We start from the raw sequence: 22146 nt of genomic DNA, 5'->3' as shown, positions 1-22146 counted from the left end.
TGGTGATGGTGGTGGTGGTGCGCCCGGAGTGGGGGTGGAACATGATGATAGAAGCAATGACCCACAGATGCTTAGCAGTATTGTGAGAGTGGCAGGTGCTGTGGCTGCTGTAGCTGCCACTACCACCACCACTACGTGAATTCAGAATGACCCAGTGCAAGACCATAGGTGCCGGTTAGTGCCATGAAAATGTCATCTTGGTAAATCAAGATGCTGTACTCATGCAATTCTGTCTGTTGGAAACCTTGGCGGGGTATAAAAGTGATCCTTTGGAAAGTTGAGTCGGTAAACCTATATGTGGAAAGTGACGGCAGAGCAGAACATCATCACCTCCAAAGCGGAGAGGCCTCCCAGAACTTGTTTTCCAGCTCATGGGGGATATGTGCACCTATGAAAATAAAGGATCACCGCCTCAGCCTGTTTTAGAGATGTGAATAAAAATCTTGGCTGGGGACCACCTCCTCTCTGGTTGACTGATTTTCCAATTGATTTGTATTTATTAGCTAATGAAATTAAAGTTGTAAAAATGATAACAGAAACATAATAAATCTCTCCCACAACTGGCTGTTTCTATGTCACTATGGTGCATTCCTCACTTTGATTACTTCAAAGTCTATTATTTTGTTCTCAATTATTCTGTTTTTCTGGCACTGGAGAAAATCAATTTGTTTTATTTTCTCTTATTCATGCACTCAATTATGCTCTTTGGGCACATTTAATCACTTTGATGTTTTCATTTTATGGCCCGTCTCTAGGCACTTCAGCTGCATTGCTGCCAACGGGCAAGCAGGACTAATTTGCATGTCACAATAGACTTGAAATTCTAACTCAATTTAGAAATCTTTATGAAATCTCCCTCCAAAATATGCTTGGAGCTTCAAAGAGGGAGAAGGATGTGGGTAAACCAGGAGCCTATAAAGATGCTTTCCTTTCTCAAACAGAGATCTCTTTGGTGACCTGACTGTAGCTTGGGGATGTCCCTGTCCAGGTACAGCAGAGCAGTCCATGGGTTGGGATGTCTGCAGAGTTTCCTCTGGAATTCTGTGGTGAGAATCTTGCAAAGGCTGTCCCTTGGCAGCAAGGCCAGGGAGGTTGGGCCTGCTTACTCTGGCATACACTGCCCCTCAGCACTGCTGGATTTGGCGGCAGTGCTAAAGACAGCACCTGAATCTCAGTTGGTTAAAGTGCCTCTGGGTAGATGGAGACAATTGTCAACAGTTAGTCATTCCAGAACCCTGAGTGGTTTACCTTATTTTCCCTAATAAGTTCCAACACCCCTTTTGCCCCTTGATTATTTTAGAGCTAAAGGCTGGAGACGACTAAAGTGATATAATTGCTTTAGGCATGAACTTTGGACAAACAGGAAAAAAAAGCTTAATTAAACACATTAGAGGCCTCCAAATATTCTTCAAAAGTTTTTGGTTTGTTGCATACAACAACCATCAGCTCTACCTGGCAGAAAGAAAATTCTGTATTTCTTCTTCTGAACTTTGGGTATGATCTTCAGTTTCCCATGTGGAATCCCAGCTCCCTCCCTTACTTGCTGTGTGACCCTGTACAAGCTAATCAACCTCCCTAAGTTCTTTCCTATGTTAAATGGGGCTAATAATTTTATCCACTTCAGGGATAGGTTTGTTTCCTAAACTTCAGTACTGTTAAGAATTTCACCATGTTCACATATCACTTATGTGGAAACCTCTCTTACACTGTTAAAAAAAAAACTTAAATTCATCCTAAGCAAGGTGTGTGTGAAATCAAAGTGTTTGATGTGGTAGTTATATTGATATTTCTTTTTCTTTTTTCTTTTTTGCGGTACGCGGGCCTCTCACTGTTGTGGCCTCTCCCGTTGCGGAGCACAGGCTCCGGACGCGCAGGCTCAGCGGACATGGCTCACGGGCCCAGCCGCTCCGTGGCATGTGGGATCTTCCTGGACCGGGGCACGAACCCGCGTCCCCTGCATCGGCAGGCGGACTCTCAACCACTGCGCCACCAGGGAAGCCCCAATATTTCTTTTTAATACACATTAAAACATACATACATGAAATACACCAAATTCATTCCTGCTTAAGAAGCTTTGATCCTGCTCTCCCCTTCATCTAGAATGTTCTTCATCCCAATTTTTGCAAAACTCCTCCCCTTACTGCATTAAACTCTATCCCCAAATGTCACCTCCTCAGGGAGGCCTTTACTGGCTATCCTATCTAAAATAGCACTCTTTCCAAATTTATCAGTAACCAACCACTAAATATTTATTTATTTGCTCACTGTCTATCTCCCCCATTAGAATGTAAGCTCCGTGATGGGCAAGGCCTTCACCTGTCCTCTTTACATCTCTATCATGTAGAACAGTGCCTAGCACATATTAATACCAATTACATGTTTGCTGAATGAATGAAACATAAAAATTAAAAATCAGCCTAGTGGTAACCAGGCTTCCCTTCCACCCCATGAGGGTGGTGTCAGAAAAGGAAGAGTGAAAAACCATGGCTTTCATCCCTGCTCAATGGCAAGGAGGCCCACCCACCACTGTGTCAGTGGAGGCCACATGGGGAGCAGTAACAAGGTGCCACTGCCATCCCTGGCCAGGGTGGTACCTTGAGGTCGAGTGAGGAGCCTGAATTTCCACCCCTGCCCAGTAGTAATGAAGTGCCCCTCCTCCCCCCAGACTGTCAATGACAGCTGAGTGGGGAACCTAGACTTTTACCCCCACCTGGAGGTAATGGGGTGGTGCTTCCCTTCCCTGCCAGCATGGCGTCAGAGGAAGCCTGCTGAAACAAGATTTAAATAAGGTGCAGGATTTCATAAAAATATCTAAAGTGTTCAGGATATAATAGAAAATCACTCATACCAACAACCGAAAACTCTTAACTTGAATGACAAAAAGGCAAACAAGAGAGGCCAACATAGAATGACAGCAATGTTGGAAATATCCGACAAGTAGTTTAAAGCAGGCATCATAAAAATACTTCAACAGGCAATTATAAACATGTTTGAAACAAATGAAAAAAAATGTCTCAGCAAGGAAATAGAAGTAAAGAAAAACTAAATGGAGATTTTAGAACTGAAAAATTCAATAAGTGAAATTAAAAAAACTCAACAGATGGGCTCAACAGCAGAACAGAAAGGGCAGAGGAAGAATCAGTAAACTGGAATATATAGAACAATAGAAATTACCTAATTTGAACAAAAAACAAAAAATAGTAAAAAAAAATGAGCAGAACCTCAGGGATCACATGGGACTATGATAAAAGGTCTAACAGTCATGTCACCAAGGTCCCAGAGGAAGAGGAGAAAGAAGGTGGGACTGCAAGAGTATTTGAAGAAATAATGGCTAAAGATTTCCCAAATTTGGCAAAAGATAGAACCCTGCAGATTAAAGAAGCTGACTGAATTCCAAACTGCCTAAAGTCAAAGATCCAAACCAAGATCTATCATAATCAAATCCCTGAAAACTAAAGTAAAAGAGAAAATCTGGAAAGCTGAAAAACAAAAACAAAGGCTTACCTATAAGGGAAACATAATTCAAATGACAGTGGTTTTCTCATCAAAAACCATGGAGACCAGAAGGAGGTGGTTCAGCATTTTTCAGGTGCTGAAAGAAAATAAATGTCAACCCAGAATTCTACATCCAGTGAAAATGTCCTTCAGGAATGAAGGGGAAATGAAAATATTCTCAGAGGAAGGCAAACTAAGAGAATTTGTTGCTACTAGACCCACCCTAAATGACTAGCTAAAGGAAGTTTTTGACATGGAAAGGAAATGATGAAAGAAGAAATACTGGGACTTCCCAGGTGGTGCAGTGGTTAAGAAGCTGCCTGCCAATGCAGGGGACACGGGTTCGATCCCTGCTCCGAGAAGATCTCACATGCTGCGGAGCAACTAAACGCATGCACCGCAACTACTGAGCCTGTGCTCTAGAGCCTGCGAGCCACAACTACTGAGCCTGTGAGCCACAACTACTGAAGCCCACGAGCCTAGAGCCCATGCTCTGCAACAAGAGAAGCCACCGCAATGAGAAGCCCACACACCGCAACGAAGAGTAGCCCCCACTTGCCACAACTAGAGAAAGCCCGCGTGCAGCAACAAAGACCCAATGCAGCCAAAAATAAATAAATACATACATAAAATTAAGAAAAAAAAGAAATCTTGAAGGAAGAAAGAAGGAACTATGCGAAGGGTAAAAATATGGGTAAATATCATAGATTTTTCTTCTCCTCTTGAGTTTTCTAAATTATGTTTGATGATTGAAGGAAAAATTAGGACATTCTCTGATGTAGTTCTGAATATATATAGAGGAAATATCACTAGATTATATAATAACACAATTAGATTACAAATGGGGGAGGGGAAAGGGACTTAAAAGTAGGTAAGGTTTCTACACTTCACTCAAACTGGTAAAATGGCAATACCAGTAGACTGTGATATGCTACGTATGTATAATATATACCCAGAGCAACCACTCAAAAGCCTATACAAACATATACAGTCAAAATTACTGCAGATAAATCAAAATGGAATTTGAACAAAGGTATAAGTTGCCAACAGTAAAGGTAAAGAAAACAGAGAAACAAAGAATAGAGGGAACAAAGAGAAAACACAAAATAAAATGGCAGATTTAATCCCTAATATCAAAATTGCATTGAATATAAATGATCTAAATACACCAATTAAAAGACAAAGATTGGCAGAGTGGCTAAAAAAATGATCCAATTACATGCTGTCTACAAGAAACTCACTTCAAATATAAGTAGGTTGAGAGTAAAAGGATAGAATAATATATGCCATGAAACATTAGTAAAAAAAGGAGGAGTGGCTATATTGATCTTAGATAAAGTAGACCTCAGAACAACAAAAAAATTACCATGGACAAAGAAGGACATTACCTAATGGTAAAAGGGTCAATCTACCAGGAAGATACAGCAATCCTAAATGTGCATGCACCAAACAACAGAGCATTAGAGTACCTGAAGCAAAACCTGATACAGCTATAAGGAAAAACAGATAGATCCACAATTAGAATTAGAGAATTCAACATCACTCTCTTAGAAATTGATAATAGAACAACTAGACAGAAAATTAGCAAGGATATAGAATAACTCAACAATACTACCAACCAACAGGATCTAAGTGACATTGATCAAATAATCCACCAAACAACAGCAGAATATATTACATTCTTTTCAAGCACTCACAGAACACATGCCAAGATAGACCATACACTGAGTCATAAAACAAGCCTCAACAAATTGAAAATATTTGAAATTATACAGAACATGTTTTCTGACCACAGTGGTATCAAAGTAGAAATAAAAAAAAAACCTCCTGAAAAAAAACCTTCAGGTCCAGATGGTCTCATTGGAGAATTCTACTAAAGATGAGAATTAACATCAATTCTATACTCTCTCTTGCAGAAAACAGAAGAGGAGGTAACACTTCTGAACTCATTTTTATAGGGCTAGTATTGCCCTGATACTGAAAGCAAATGATGGTGTCACAAAAAGGAAAACTACAGACTAATATCCCTTATGAATATAGATGTAAAGTCCTCAACAAAATATTAGCAAATAGAATTCTTAGCAGTGAATTCTTAGAATTAGCAAACAGTTCCTAGAATTAGCAAATATATGTATATATATGTATGTGTATATATATATATATATGTATATATATATATATATATATATATTTTTTTTTTTTTTACACCATGAACAAGTGGGGTTTATCCCAGGTATACAAAGCTGTTTCAGTATTTGAAAATCAATCAATGTAACCTACCATATTAAAAGGCTAAAAAGAAAAATTACATATATACTGGTATTAGCATCAACTGATGCAAAAACAGCATTAAATAAAATTCAGCATCCATTTATGACATAAATTCTCAGAAAACTAGGAACATAGCGGGGTACTGCCTCAACTTTTAAGGAAAATCTACAAAACCTATAGCTAACATCATGCTTAATGGTAAAAGACAATGTTTTCCCTCTAAGTTCTGGAACAAGGCAAGGATGTCTGTCCTCACTGCTCTTATTCAACATAACACTGGAAGTCTAATCCAGTGTAATAAGGCAAGAAAAGGAAACAAAAAGCATATAGATCAGACAGGAAGAAATAAAACTGTCTCTATTTGCAGATGGTGATCTATGTAGAGAATCTTAAGGAGTCTACAAGAAAACAGCCAGAAATACTAAATGAGTTCAGGAAGGTCACAAGATACAAGAACAATATACAAAAATTGTATTTCTGTATACTAGCAATGAACACATGGAAACCAAAATGAAAAACATAATAAATCAATAAAAGAAAAACTTAGGTATAAAACCTGTTAAGGATGTGTATGCTGGAAATGACAAAATGCTAATGAAGGAAATCAAAGAAGATCTAAATAAATGGAGAGACATACCATGTTCATGGATTGGAATTCTCTCTAAATTGATATATAGGTAAACACAATTCCTAACAAAATCACATCAAGTTTTTTTTTTTTAAAGATATAGACAAGGTTATTCTAAAGGTTATATGGAAAGGCAAAGAAACTAGTATAGCTAAAACAAGTTTGAAAAAGAAAGGGGAATCACTCTACCTGATTTATTATATAGCTACTACAGTAATCAAGACAGGAATAGGTACATAGATCAATGGCGCAGAAGAGAAAACCCAGAAAAAAGACTGAGACAGTTGCCTTGGAGTGAATGACAGTTTTGGAAAGGGAGGTGGTCCTAGGGAGCTATCTGGATTTTCAGCCCTTCTACTAGATTGAAGAGGCTTTACATCATGACATGCTTTTCAAGACAAATGGAAGCACCCTAGAATTACTAGAGGTACCTAAGAAAGGAATCAGTACCTCAAACATGTAAAATAGTCCATCTCCAGTCCCTTATTTTTCCAGCTATGTGCAGGTACAGTGACCAGATTTTGTAAACCAAAAACTGGGACATAAGGTCTGATAAAAGATTATTGTCTTAAAAAGCTCCAACATGTATTTCTTTTTTTCTGACTATAAAAGCAATACATGTTCATGCTAGAAATTTTGAAAAATACAGAAAAAGAATACAGAACAAGTAAAATATTACCCATAATTTCAATCTTACCATCAAAGATAACTACTGTTAGCACTTTTGGTATATTTCCTTCTAGTGTTTTTCTATGCATATCCACACACTCACTCACACACACATTATGTATATTTACAAAATTGAGACTATATGGTATTAAATCATTTCATATCTTTTTTCACTTAAGATTGTTACCATGAGCATTATTCTCTTGTCATCAAATTATCTTTAAAACTTTATTTTTAATTGGCTGCAACAAATTCTTCCATGTAGTTATACTGATATTGTATCATACCTCAAACTCAATGTATTGAAAGAGAACACATCAAGTATATGTTTCTGTAAAACTATCCCCCAGCCTCAATGGCTCCCCATCCCAGTTGGTATCCAGGTTGGAAACCTCAGAGTCATCTTTACTCCTTCCTTTCTCCTTGATCCCCTATAAATGACATACCTCTAAGTGCTGTTGATACTCTCTTCTTAACAGCTCTCAGCCATTCGGGAGGAATAGGATAGGGAGTAGCCTACCACCACTGTTCTGGTCCAGGTCTTTGCAGGCTCACCCTTGGAATACCACCATGATCCATCCAAACATCACTGCATCATGGCATGTCCTAATTCCAGAACCTAGAATGGCTCCCAATTTATTGTATCTGATATGGACAATTCAGCCTGAAGTTCAAGGAAACCTGCCAACTGCCCCGGGCTCCCACCTATCCAAGTTTCCGTTGCATATGAGCACTTCCCTATTCTATCTATTCAAAACATCCCAGCCTTCTGAAAGCACTCTCCTTCTCTTCTCACTTCTCTTCTTCTTCTACCTTGCACCAGCCCTTATTATGTCCTGATCTGTCTAAGGGGGTTAGTTTTGTCTCCTCACCTAGACTTCTCAGCTGTTTTTTAGAAGCAGGGTTCATGTCTTAAACTTCTCTTATATCTCCCATGACACCAAGCACACGGGAAGTTCCAAAAAATATTCATTGATTGATTTAGCTGGGCTTTAAAGTGGAGACACAATGATACTTCTTAAAATTGACCTCATTCAGAACCTCACTTTGGGAGACATTGCAAGGTGGGAAGGGTTTACTAGGGGCGACTGGAAAGAGTGGACAGGGATGATGAGTAGACTTGACTGAGCAATAGTGCCAAGAAGAGGAGGGGCACCAGGCCTAGATTCAAATCCTGATGTCACCACTTACTTGTTACGTGACTGTGGGCATGTTACATTAGCTCTGCGGGCACCAGTTTCCTACCTCATGAGGTAATAGTGAGGATGAAATGTAAAGAATCCAGCATGGTGACCCACAGTAGGCTTTCAATAATGGGAGTTCCCACCTCCTGGATTTAGGTAGGTATTTCAAGTCTTCAAAAGTAACCTGCCAAGGGTTTTCATCCTTTGTTAAAAGCCGCCGTCAAAGTTACTAGAACTTTGGGGAGCAGCCTTCATTTTAATTTTAGAATTTCTAAAATTTTCAGCATGATATATTTACAACTTTTTTGCTTAACAATGACAGTAACAACAACAATAACCAACCTTTCCAATTCTTACACACTTTAGTGAAGCAAGCGAGGCTCCTGGAAGAGACCACAGGGGGCTGAAGAGGGCTGAAGAAAGGATAGGGGATGGCAAAGGGAGATAAGGGATGGACATCACAGAGATCCTCACCTGAAGTCATGCAAATTGGCTCAGAGTAGCCTCCACAATCCTGCTCCAAAGTCCTTCCAAGAAGCCCTAAAGCAAATGGTCAGTCTGTCTTGGGACCAACCCTGACTTTCAATTTACCCTCATGGCTTCTCAGGAAGCAAGAGAAGGTGTGGAAGTAAGCCGAGTTTCCATGGTGTAGAGTCCCACAGGGCAGGAGCACTGCTTCAAGCTGGGGGCTCCAGCAGGCCTTGGACATGCCCAGACCTGATGCCCCAATTGCTAGTCCCTAGAAGAATGTCAATCCCAGACTTCAGGCTGCTAGAGGAGGTGCTGCTTACATTCAGCACAGTGGTTCTCCAAAGAATATTACCGGTAGATGTGCAAAGGGTCTCAGCTTGGGGCTGTGGAACTGTAAATACACTGGGCCTGGTGACCACAGCACACTTCAGGCAGCAGGAGTCACGTGGTCTGGCTTCTTCCACCTTCTGTCCTTCTCTTTTACTTCTCTACTCATCTCAAAATGGAGTGGAAGTTTCAATTACAGTATGGTGGGGTGAGAGGGGCATGGCTAAAAGACCTAGGTCAGGGACCAGAATTTCAAATGTTGTCCATGGCTGATTTCCTCCCATTTCCAGAGAGACATCAGATTTCAGGTGCTTTGGATCAGCCACAAGGAAGGAGCTGGGTGTGTAGTACAAGGTGGGAGGGGTTTACCAGGGGTGATTGGGAAAAGCAGATGATGAGTAGCCTTGATAGGGCAACACTGCAAAGAGAGGAGGGGCACTGGAAAGGCCAAACAGCCTGACTCCAAAGTCTCAATTCAGACAGACCCGGGTTCAAATGTCTGCTCCAACACCTATTAGCACAGTGTGTGGCATAGAGTAGGTGCTTAGTAATTCCTTGCTGAATGACTGAATAAAGGTGACCTTGGCCAAGTCATTTATCCTCTCTGAGACTCTCTGAATTCCTCATCTGTAAGATAAATAGTAGCTATTACTCTTATTATTTCTCCTGTGGTGTCTCTCCCCACACCCATATCAGTTTGCTGGCCCATCTCCCCAACCCAGCACCACAGAGGCTGCCATACTAAGCCTCCTTCATTAAGGGTCAGAAAGGGCAGATGGGCACAAGGCCTGCTCTTTCCTCTTGTGTCCTCCCCCCACCTCCTCCTCTCCTCCTGCTTCTTTCCTCCTGGTCCCATTTGTTTACTTTTCTAACTTAGGCAAACTTGGGGTAGAATCTGGGAACACAGAGCCAAGCGTAGAAACCTCCAGTTACAACTGCAACACATACTCACATATATACAACTCACCTTCCCCTCCCCCTCCCCCACCAGGTCGGGCCTGGGCTGCAACATGAAGCTTTTGGCCCCCTAGGGACTTTTACTTGATTCAAATGTCATCAGTACCAGGGATTAGAAAACCTCTACCCCTGTTTCCCCATGCAGAGCTAGGCAGGCTCAGGGAGCTAGCTGCCTCTGGGGATTGATCACATCAGCACTGTTCCAACTCTGGAAGGTTCACTGTGAGCCAACTCCTCTGGAGTACGTCAACCAGAGAGGAAAGACAAACAAGTCTGAGCACATGAAGATGGTGTGAGGGTGATTTTACAGTAGTGGTCATGAGCTAGGCTGAGCGATCCACTCTGTAACCCACACTTCCTTGTGAACAGTGACACATATCTTCAAGATTCATTGGCACGAGAAGAACGATTTGTGGGAGCAACACATAGCTTTTCTCTGTATAAAGCTAACAGCTTGAATGGACTCTCCATAGTTTTATTTTTGTCATTTTTCTCTCTTAGAAAGTCTAATGGGCAGTAAAGATGGAATAAGGTGAGGTCCAAATCTGCCTGTGCCTCCAGTCATCCTGTGGCATATGGAATGCATCTCTATACGATGAACCTCCTCAGGTTTCATCTCCAATAGGTTAAAAATCCCACCTTTTGTGCTTCTAAGGGATGTGAGAAAGAGAGAAAGCCCAAGCTCAAAGGTTAAACAAATTCAACCAGATATGCTGGTGAACCTCCTTCCCATAGAGTGGAGCTTAATCCATCCACTCCCTCATTGCCATCCACCTCCCCCAAATAATCCTTGCCTCTGCCCCACTACCTTTGTGTTTAATGGGGGGTGGGAATGAGTGGGGGGAGGGAGGCACTGAGAGAAATGGCCAGCCTCACAGAGGTTTTATATGCAAGAACAAATGATAGTCTTGTAGGCAGGTTCAGGAAAATCTTTCAGAATGCAGAAAATTCAGCAGCCTTTCCACACTGACCATTGTCATGGCAACACACTATCTGATGGCAGCATGCGTCACCAGGCTGGAGGGGCACGGTCTCAGTATAGCAGGTTAGCCTGGCCATTTTTAGCAACATTTGGACTTCTTTCTAGCCTCATTTCTTCTAGGTTCAACTGAATTTCTTTTCGCTTCTGGACTTATGTGCTCTGCTCATTTGCATGGCTAGAACACAAGACTTTATCAATATGAAAGGGATGGTTAAATGGAAAAATCTGAAGATTCCTAGTATTCTATAGCCCTTCTACTTGCTGTCCTGGCTCCCCACCCACTCTCAGCCATCTAGTTTCTTTTCTTCTCCTCATCAATTCTTTCTTATACACAGCATTACCTCCCCCGTGCCCCCCCAACTGTGACTCATCTACCAACCCCTGCACTCTCATCATCTTCTTTTTATTGTTTTTCTATTTTCTCATTTTAATGTACAGCATCCTAGAATCTTAGGATTGGAAGGAACATTGACAATAACCTAGTATAATCACCCTCCTCCAAATGCAGGAGGCTGTCTACGATATGACAGTCAAGTGACTGTCTTGTCTCTGTTTGTATGTCTCCAGCAATAGAGACCTCATTCCTTTCTGGGCAGTCTGTTCCACTTTGGACAGCTCTAATCGTTAGAAAATTCTTCTTCCTCTTGAATGAAAATCTGCCTTTTAATAATATCTACACATGGATCCTAGATCTGTGCCCTGTGACCACATAGACTCTGTCTATGCCCTCTGCTCTGTGACAGCCTCTCAGAGATATAGAACCACATCCCCTTGGGTCTTCTTTTCTCCAAAAGCCCAGCTCCTCCAACAAGATCTCTTGGAGCCTGGGCTCCAGTCCTCTCCCCATCCTAACTGACCTCCTGGAGCATATGCTTCTATTTGTCTCCAGTTCTTTTAAAGTGAGGTCGATACTGCATTAGCATCTCTGGAGGCCACCTTGCCCTGGTGACTCACACTGACGAAACTCCCTAACTCTCTTGCAGACAAAATGCTGCAAAGCCATGTTTCCCATCTTGTGTGTGTCCAGTTGCTTTTGAGGACCCAATTCCTAGTCCATATATTTCCTCCCAGTTTAATTTCATGGCGTTGCAGCCAGAATATTGCTTTAACCTATTAGGATCTTTTAAAAAATCTTGACTTCCATGTAACTTACATATCCTCTAAGACTTTCTATTATTATTATTACTATTTTTTAACCAACCCTCAAACTAATCCTTTATTTCAAGTCTTTTCAAAATTTATTCTTCTTTTGGGTTTCTTAACCTTTCCTAGTTCTCTTCCCTTTGAATTACCTTCCTTACGTCTTCTCTCGCTTGTCATTTCCATTTCCTCAATAGCAAGATGCCACCAGTCTCTGGAGATAAGTGCTTGGGTATGTGCGCAGGAAAGCATGAGGGCATACAGATATCTGCACATACCTACGTTTGAGCAAGTAGCTGCAGAGCCTTGTTTAGTTTCTCTGTTTCTATTGCTTTGTCTGTGCTCTATCAGGATTTAGAGACTGGATGAGGGGAAAATGGCAAGGTAGAAGGAAAAGGGGTAAGAGAAGTTGGTCCAGGATCTGAGAAGGGCAGTAGGAAACTAGGGTGGGAGCACGAGTGTTAATCGGGGCTGCAGTGCAGTGAGAAGGGCTGAAGAAGGGCCAGGAAAAGAAGGATTTTAAAGGCCTTAAAAAGGTTGGAGGAGGGAGGAGGATTTGGTTAGGAAGTGAGGACTTCTGAGGCTGGTAGCCATTGAGAGGCCAGAGGGAGGTGGCTTGAAACTACAGGGTCAGGGAAAGGCTGAGGGATGTGGGACACCTGAGAGGGGCAAAAAGCATTGCTATGAGCACAACCTTATGAGTCTATGACTCTTGAGCTTAGAAACTTTTCTCTGGTCAAAGGAGCCTGGGACGTGGAGTCCCTGCGTATGGACTCAGCTGTTGTCACAGACTTGGCTGCACTAGAGGACGGGGCCTTAACATCACCATCGGCAAAGACGCCCAGGATACAACGTGTTCCCTCAGACTAACTCTGACACAGAATAGGCCTCCCTTTCATGCTAGATTCTATTCCAATGAGGGAGTCAAAGTTAGGAGAACTGGTGCTGTCTTGGTTGTTAGATGAATAAACATGGGAATTTCACTCTCCAGGATAGGCAATGTGATACCTTTGGCCTCTTAACTTCGCAAATAATTAGGATCCAAAAAAATATGCACACGTACACACATTCAATTAAACAGGAATGTGGGTGCCAAAATGACTTTTAAAAAATGGTAGATGAAGTGAGTTGAGTTGAGAAGCAGCAGCTGGGGTTGGGAGGGGGGGTCTACCAATAGTGTCCCCAAACAGCTAGTGGACAGTGTGATCAAGAGGGTGATAACCCGATGACTGCCATTTTCCCTCTGTCCAGAGGCCAGAATAATTGGAGGCCAGCCTCAGGGAAGGGAAGAGTAGGGCAGCAGCCACATCTCCAGTGCTCTAAGTGAGACTGGGGAACCCACTCCCAGGGCTTCAGAATCACTGACTACTCACTGTGGGCTCACAGTCACTCGAGGCTCTAGTGAACCAAGGAAACGCATTGGAACAGAATGTCTGTGAGCACCCTTCACCCCTACCCCCAACCCCAAGTCTGAATTAACTTGATTTTCCCTCATCTTAGAGAGGATTTTACTGTTGCCCTTTTCAAAGGGAGAGTTCCAGGGCACACTTTAGAACTGGCTTTCCACTGGAGGTGCCTAAAGTTGAACCTTTTGTTCCCCTGAAGGTGACATTAGCTGGCCAAATGACAATCCCAACCAGAGTGACCAGTGCGGAATTCCAACAAGCTCTCAGGCCAAGAAGAGGTTTCCCTTCCAAGTCGGTGCAAAGATTAGCCACCAAATGACAAATGGTATTGGGGGAAGCCCCCACTGATGGGTCACCACAAGCTGGGTGGAATGAGGAGGGCAGGACTCGAGGGGTGGTGCTCACCTTTGATGTAGTTGAGGATTTGCTGGACTCGGTGGGGCTCATTGCGGTCTGGCCGGCAGCTTGGCGTGATTTCCAGCACATAATCAGGACCATATGCTGTGAAAAACTGTAAGGAAAAGTGAAAGGCCAAAAAACAAACTAAACCACAGAAAACCTCCAAACCAAACCACATACAAACAGAACAATCAAGAGAAATCCACCGCTACTGACAAGGTAAGGGAGGCCCAGGTGGGCAGGGCAGGAGGATGCAGCAGGAAACCGTTCCCCATTTTCAAACCTCCCATGACAGTCCACTGTGAAATTCTTTGGCTTGGTGTTCAAGGTCCTCTCTGCTCATGTCTCAACTTTTCTCTCTAGCCTCTCTATCCCCCTGCTCTCTAGCCACACTTGTCTGCTCCGGGCTCTCCCAAATGAGACTGGGCTTCGTTCCCCCACCCCCTGCCTCCCCCCGAGGATCTTTGCCATTGCTCTTTCCTGGGGTCTGCAAAGGCCCTCCCCCAACCCCTGCTGCCTGTGAAAAACCTCCCCATCCTTCTAGGCACAGCTCAAATGTCGCCTCCTTCACAAAGCTGTCCCTCATTCTCCACCAACCCCCAGAGTGTTCTGTTGGTACATCTCTTATGGCCCTTGTTCAACAAATCGACAGTGCTTGCAGGCATGTCACGTACAGGTCACTGTGCCTGCTGCTGCGGGGGCTGTGAAGATGGACAAACCCTCCTCTGGGGTCCTCTGGGTGTTCCCAAGCACGTTCTGCAGTGTGTAGAGATTTTTCAACAGCGACCTGATCTCCCTGCACTGGATTATCAACTCCTTGAAGGCAGGCAGCACCTGTGCCTTAGTCACCTCCTTAGTCCTCACAGACCAAGGCAGCTGCCTGTTAGTTTTGGTTGTCTTGAATTCCCTGACCCGGGAATGTCAAATGAGCCTGGTTTCTCTAGTTTTTCTTTCTCCGTAGTAGAGTTTATTTGTTTTTAAATTCAGGGAATCAAAATAAAGGTCTTTGGATTCTATTTCTAGTTCACTAGATGATTCCTTGTGACCTTTGGTAAGTCACAATATCTGATTCAGCTCCTCTATTAGGGCCCGCTTGGGGAAAAACACCCCATGACAAAGGGAATCATTCAATTGGGATAAGCCTTTGAATGGGAAATATGCAAAGCTACTATTTCTGTTTAGTTTTTAACAGAAATAGTATTTGTGCACACTCTCTGGAGAGAGAGCATATGGTCCTTAACATTATGTGCTTTCAATAGTGATATTGTTAGGTGGTAAGTAAGCCAGGGACATTCAAATTCCATGGAAAAAAATGGTACAGAGGGCATGAGCAAAAGGGATCTTGCTGTGTGTCATGAATTTGATGTCATTCAAAGAGCCTCTAAGAAAATAATCCAGGGTGATTGCCATTGCCACCAAATTATCCTTATTAAGAGTCTGGATGTACATCTGGTACCATGGGAGAGGTTGTGGAACAATCTCTAGGGATTCTAACAGCATCTTTGTGGAATCTATGGGAGTAATTTGATGGGGAGATGGCTTTTGCACATCCATGACAGAAGACTCCACACATCTAATTAAAAGAAAAATGACCAAGACTGTGCCAATGCTTATAATGCTTTTTTTTTTTTTTTTGGACTGAACTAAAAAGGAAAGAGGGGTCTAGTTCCTTCCTGCTGGGGTTATTACTCTCTGATGCCTGAAGCCCCGAATTCTGTAGATTAGAGATCATCTTTACCACATCCATGTATGGAATGGACAAGAGGGGTTACCTGGGGGACACATCCAGAAACTAACTCTCCCATTCTGATCAAAGAAACCTGAGAGGTTTGTATTTTTAGCCAAGGAGGGCCCCTCAGTCCAAGCCCGAGAACCTCGTGGGCTTGACTCTGGAAGAGAAGGCTTCAAACAGGTGTGGCCCTCTCTCCTTGGACGGCCTCTCCTCCTCCAGAAGGTGTCAAGTAGTACACTCATTTCACGGGTATGGAAAGACAGGTTTAGAGAGAGCAATAGAAGAAAGGCAGCTGCAAGGAAGAAGCCACTCTGGGGGACCCAAACCCGTGGCATCAAAGTGCTATAAAAATCAGAGTCAGGGGGCCTCGCTGAGGTCTAGGAGGAGGGAATGTTCTGTCTCCATCTACGAAGATAACACTGCTGATCCTCTGTCAGCAAGGCATGTTGTGAGCTATCTGTTTCGGGCTGAGCGTCTGGAACAACGTGTCCTCATTGTGAGGGCCTGCCGCACGCTCAGCCGCGTTCTCTGGCTTTAGCCCCCTCTTGGGCCAAGAGCACATGGTTGCAAGACGGTCAGCTGGGGCCAGAACTGACTGCCACGTGAGAGCTCAGCTTGACTGGGATCAAGGCTCCTGTCCTGGCTGCATGAGCACCTGGCTTTAACTAACCCATAAATAACCCATTATTTGCTGAAGCAGGCTGGCTGCAGGTAAGAGTGGGCTCCTAAACATCTTCCCACCTTTGCTAATCAAATATTATTCCCAGGTCCTGCTTATTCGCACTATTCTTAGGCTAGGGGACCCAGATGATTTAAGAAAGTCCTTGTTTTGTGATCCAGTTCCACATGGCAGCTGACTGGTCCTAGCCTTGGGAGGCTCTGCTTGGGGCTGAGGGAAGTGACAGGCACCGGGAAGGCAGAGGCTGTATCTAAGGCAAAGGTGGTGCGGTGCCCTCTTCCCCTCTCTGGCTCTCTCGTGGTATTTCTGTTTCTGTGTTATATTATGCTTTTAGTTTTGCGCTCGTTAACTCCTTTCTACGGGACCATGAACTCTGCAAAGGCAGAAACTTCTGTCGCATTCTCTTTGTGGAGCCTGTAGAGTTGAATTTCCTTCAACCTTTACTTTAAAATTATGTTGAATTACATTAATTCACAAAAGATTTAGCTGGCCGTTCAGTTAATTCTGTGGAATAATGCAAAGAGCCAATTTATGGCATGAACAGTTTTTCGGCTCTTGAGGAAGCATGAGGAAGCATGATGAGGCGGCAAGAGCCCCGGCGGCCTCGGAGTTAGGCAGAGCTGGATTTTCATACCCAATAGAGCTGTGTGCCTCAGGCGAGCTTCGTAATCTCTTTCAGTCCTTGCTACCAGAGGAATGATAAATCCTGACCTGGCTGGGTTGTTAGGAATCACAGAGATAATATACATTAAAGGGCCGACCACAGGGCCCAGCGCAGGGTAGGATGTCAGTACATGTGAATTCCCTTCTTCTGAGGCAAGAAGCTATTGCCTAACCAGTGCCTCACCCAGACCCTGGGGGATGTTGGGCCAAGCACTGGGGGCCCCCCACGATGCAGAAAGAAGAGCCTGTTCCTCCTGCCAGACAAAGCCCAGCAGTCCCAGTGGCTTCCCGCTTGTTTAAACCATGAGCTCCGCCTAGAGCCGGTGGAGAAACTGACTTCTCTCATAGTTTCCTGCCCTGTGCTCAGCCACTTGTTACTTACTGGCAAGGTGGAAAGGAAATCTGATCAATAAGACAAAGATGTTGGGGTGGAGGGATTTGGCCAGCAGTAGAAATAGCTCAAAGCCCCACCCTGAAATTGCCCTCCAGTGTTGAAGAGGAGAGGAAACAGGCAAGCAGCGATGCCATTCCCAGACAGGTGGAGCAGGGTATGAAAGAGCCCAGGGGGCTGGCAAGTGCAAACGGCTGGCTTTGATCTCAGCAAAGGAAGAAGGGAGGTGCTAACCCTTCTCCACCCCTTCCCCTTTTTCCTCAGTGCTCCTTTTGCTTTCTGGGTTTCCATTTATGCGTGTTTGAGGGGAACATGGTAGCAGGAATGGGGCAAATGGAAAGGATGAGGTGGGGCTGAAGGATGGGAGTGGAAGGGAATAGCACTTGAGGGGAGCAGGTCCCTTCTCGACCCAAGAGTCAATGAATAAAGAAAGGAAAATAGCTCAGTCTTGCTCGGTTCAGGCCAGCTCAATGTGCCTTTCTTGCTCACTCCCCTCCAGCTCTTGCTCATGCAATGCAAACAGCATACGCTTAGATATTTGGTCAAGAAGATATTCAGAAGAAGCCTTAAGGTTGTTGTTATGCCTTCCTAATCCTATGTGGTCACAGGAAACCAAACCACAAACCCGGCACAGCCAATCCTTTTATCCTTCCTTTCAACATTTATTAAGTACCTACTGACTAGGTGTCAGTAGGTACTTAATAGATACTTTATTAAGTACCTAACCTGATTAGGTTAGTCACTGGGGTGCAAAGATTGTAAGATATGCTTAGTAGGAGGGGTCAGTATGATGAGAACAGTATGATGAGAGGTATAACAATAATACTAAAGTCACAAGTAATAACAGTTAATGTTTTTTCTCTTTTTAAAAATTGAAGTATAGTTGATTTACAATGTCGTGTTAGTTTCTGATGTACAGCAAACTGATTCAGTTATACGTATATGTGTATATATATATTCTTTTTCAGATTCTTTTCCCTTATAGATTATTACAAGATATTGAGTATAGTTCCCTGAGCTATACAGTAGGTCCTTGTTGGTTATCTATTTTATATACAGTAGTGTGTATATGTTAATTCCAAACTCCTAACTTATCCCCCTCTTCCCCCTTTGGTGACCATAAGTTTGTTTTCTATGTCAATAACAGTTAACAGTTAATATTGATTAAGGCTTCTTATGTGTCAGGCACTTAAAGTGTCTGCACACTTTTTATGGACTGACAATTCTCACAACCAACTCACGTGGAGGTTCTAGAATTACTACCATTTTAAGATGAGAATCTGAAGCACAGAATAGTCAGATAACTTGACAGAGGTCACACAGCTAGCACGTGTGGTGTGAGATTTGAACCCAGGTCATTCTGGAGATCAGCACTACCCATAGGAGCCTCTAAACTACCCCAGAGGAACTGACTGTGTAGGGCGGGGTCTGCAAAGGGGGCCTGGTGGGTGGGAGGCATTCCCAAGAGAGCCTGGGCAAGAGCAGGGACTGTGGAATGGAACAGCATATTTAGCACAATTTGATGTTGCTCGAGGGTAGGGCATAAGGAGGATCAGGACACGAGGCTGGGGAGGCAGCATGAGTTTCACGGTAGGCGCTGCGTGTTCCCCACACCAAGGCATTTGGCCTGATCCCAGACTAGAAGGTCCACGAGGGCCGAACATTCTTTTGCTCCCCAATGTCAGTCAGGTTTACCCCTTCCTAGAAGTTAGACTTGATCCTATCAGGGTAAGCCCAAGGTTGATGCCAATCCCTCTTACAGACCCCTGAGGCTTTGCTCTGTCATCAGCTAGGGAGGTCGTGCTGGTGATTGTGATGTGGGCCCTGGCCAGGAAGAGCATTTCTTGTCTTGACTCACCCTGGGAACAGAACTCATCACAACAAGAGTGACAGAGCATCAGCACTTTGAACCATAACATGGTCTTGTAAGATGCTTCTCAACCTTTCTTATGTCACCAATTACTCCATCAAAGAACCTGGGCCCAACCATGATGGAAACAAAAAAGCCCTCTTTTCCCCAGAAAAACATTTCTATTTACAGGAAATTCAGTTATTACATATATCACTTATGGTACATTTTAAGGACACAAAATTGCAGTGGTATTATTGGGAGTAAATTTTATTGCCATGGCTTTACAACACAAACAAACAAAAATAATAACGCCGTTAGTCGTTGGACTGAACTGGCAGGAAGCAGCACATCAAAGGCGATTGCTTGTAGGCAGGGGAACGGGGAATTAGGATTGTCCAGAGCATGACTGAGAGGTCGGGGAGATGTGGGCTACTGGAGACAAGATGTTACATGTGGAGTGGACACGAGGATGGAAACCCAGAGCCCCGTCTAGACTGTATCTGTATCCCACCTGTGGAGCTCATCTCACAACTTGAACAGGGTCCCTACTTAAGAAGTGCTTCATGGTGAGGCATACACCAGTGCCAAGAACTGTTTGAATGAATAAGTGAATGAATAAATAAGGCATGGAAATAGTTTCATTATCCAGAAGTTTTAATGGTATTTTAACTATTGGTATAAAAAATTTTATTAAGCAAAATAATCAGGTAAACCTGGGAACTCTTAGCTCATTTGAGCACCGATTATATTTAAATGAAGAATATGCCCAGTATTAACTAGTCTTATCTCATTAGCTAAAGTACTTAGAGGCTTCATGAACACACACACATATATAGCCCTTTAGTGTACTGTGTATTCAGTAAGGTTCCTATGTTAGTTAACCCACAGTAGTGTGTGTGTGTGTGTGTACACGCACATGTTCTATTAGGTGCTGAACATTATTCTAGGTTCTTGAGGGGAAGCTGAGTACAAACAAAGAATAAGTTCTGGTGACTGCTCTTGAGGAGATGAAGATCTAAATGAGAAAGATAATTACAGGAAGGGCAGAGGAATAAATCTAAGCTTAACTGTGTGGTACTGGCTAGAGTACAGTAAACTGTCCTCACACGTGTGGGTCACTGGACAAGTGAGGTGACTTGTAGAAAATCACAGTGCTAAAGTAACAGATGTGAACTTGAACCCATGGCTTAGGACTTTCAGTCCAGTGGGCTTTCCATCACAACAGGAAGCAAAAAGCATAGTGGTTAAAGAATGAGATTTCTGGAGTCATAGGGGATGAGCCCTAAATCCTTGCTCCACCATTTACTAGCTGTGTGACCTTAGGCAAGTTACTTAACTGTTCTGTGCCCTGGTTTTCTTTGTAAAATGGGGATAATAAGAGAAGGTACTTGTAGAGTTGTGACAGTAAGTTAATTCATGTAAAGCACATAGAACAGTGCCTGGAGCATAGTAAGTGCTCAGTAAATGTTATTATTAAATGATAGATATTATTATTATTATTTATTGTGCTTTATCAACTGTACAAAGAAACAGGAGTTCTACATATAATGGATAGTAGCAAAACTGAATTTCTTTACTAATGTCCATTCAGAGTGAATGAGGGTGAACTTGTGAAGAGCTTACCCTGTATTCCAAAACTCTGAAGCCAGAAAGAGGGTAGAGAGAACAAGAAGAGAAGGATCCAAATGAATGAGACTAAGAAAAATGGAAGAGGACTTCTCTGGTGGTCAGTGGACTCCACGCTTCCAATGCAGGGGATGTAGGTTCGATCCCTGGTCAGGGAACTAAGATCCCACATGCCGCACAGCCAAAAAAAATAAGCAAATTGCAAAAAAAAAAAAAAGAGAGAGAGAGAGAGAAAAATGGAAGAGAGGAGGAGGGAATGAGAACTTGGAAGTGGCAGGAAAGAGGCAGGGGGACAGAGGTGACAGAAAGGAGAGGAGATAAAAACGTGTGTATGGGGTAAATTGGCAAGGAAGGGGAGGCACAGAGGAGGTGGCAGAGGAGACAAGGGCAGGGTGGCTGCCACTTCACCAGGGGGACTCCCTGCAGGCCAAGGCTTTCCTTCAGGGTGTGGTTTCAAGGGGTTTGGGGGAAGGGCCCTGGCCAAGACTAATATCTTCCCCACATTACGGCTGATCCTCAAATTTCCACTATTAGAGAGAATTCCTCCTTCATAAATATGTGCAGGGCCAACTCTGGTTATACCATATGTCTCTGTTGATCAAATGAATATTTTGGAAACAAGCCTACACACAAAGCTTTTTTACATCAATTTTTCCTTTAGCCAAGGGTGGGGATAGAAGAAGGAAGAGTACAGGGATATTGCTTTACCTGGCTTGCTGCTGGACAAGTACTAAGATGACCTTAAGAAAATGGATTCTGGGACTTCCCTGTGGTCCAGCGGTTAAGATTCTGCGCTTCCACTGCAGGGGGCGCAGGTTTGATCCCTGGTCGGGGAGCTAAGATCCTGCATGCCGCGGGGTGCGGCCTTAAAAAAAAAAAAAAGAAATGGATTCTACTAGAGGATTGTAAGTGCTGCCTTGGCCCGATCCTTACACTACTTCAAGCAACTGCCCTCTCTGTTCCTTCACTGCTAAACTTCTTAAGATCTCTTTTTTCTTCAGCGCCTCGACCTCTTCATTTCTCAGACACTTCAACATGCTGCTGTCTGAATTCTTCCCCACACCTCCACTGAACTGTTTTCTAGAAGAATGGCAAAGAGATTTTAGCTTGTTGGCAACTCTGATTGATTGGTAGTAGCTGCTTGGGGGTACTATGTTGAGAAGGATTCTGAGGCTGTGTCTAGGTTCAGCAGGAAAATGTGCCCAAATCAGTTTGTCAAGTAATTCATGGGAATACATGGTAGGCAGGGTGGGGGCTGGAGGGATGTAGTCATA

General features: G+C 43.4%; 1 protein-coding gene across 1 annotated transcript in view; it reads right to left on the bottom strand.

Moving 5' to 3' along the window:
- Positions 1-22146, bottom strand: part of HDAC8 (histone deacetylase 8) — a 241375-nt gene that overhangs the window by 9976 nt on the left and 209253 nt on the right. The window contains exon 10 of the mRNA XM_060001779.1: positions 13936-14041. Within this exon, the coding sequence (XP_059857762.1) occupies positions 13936-14041 (106 nt within the window). The remainder of the gene's footprint in view (positions 1-13935; positions 14042-22146) is intronic.

The sequence above is a fragment of the Delphinus delphis genome, chromosome X (assembly GCF_949987515.2).
Source record: "Delphinus delphis chromosome X, mDelDel1.2, whole genome shotgun sequence".
NCBI lineage: Eukaryota > Metazoa > Chordata > Mammalia > Artiodactyla > Delphinidae > Delphinus > Delphinus delphis.
Note: the sequence above shows the minus strand (reverse complement) of the source record. Positions and strands in the feature narration are given on the sequence as shown.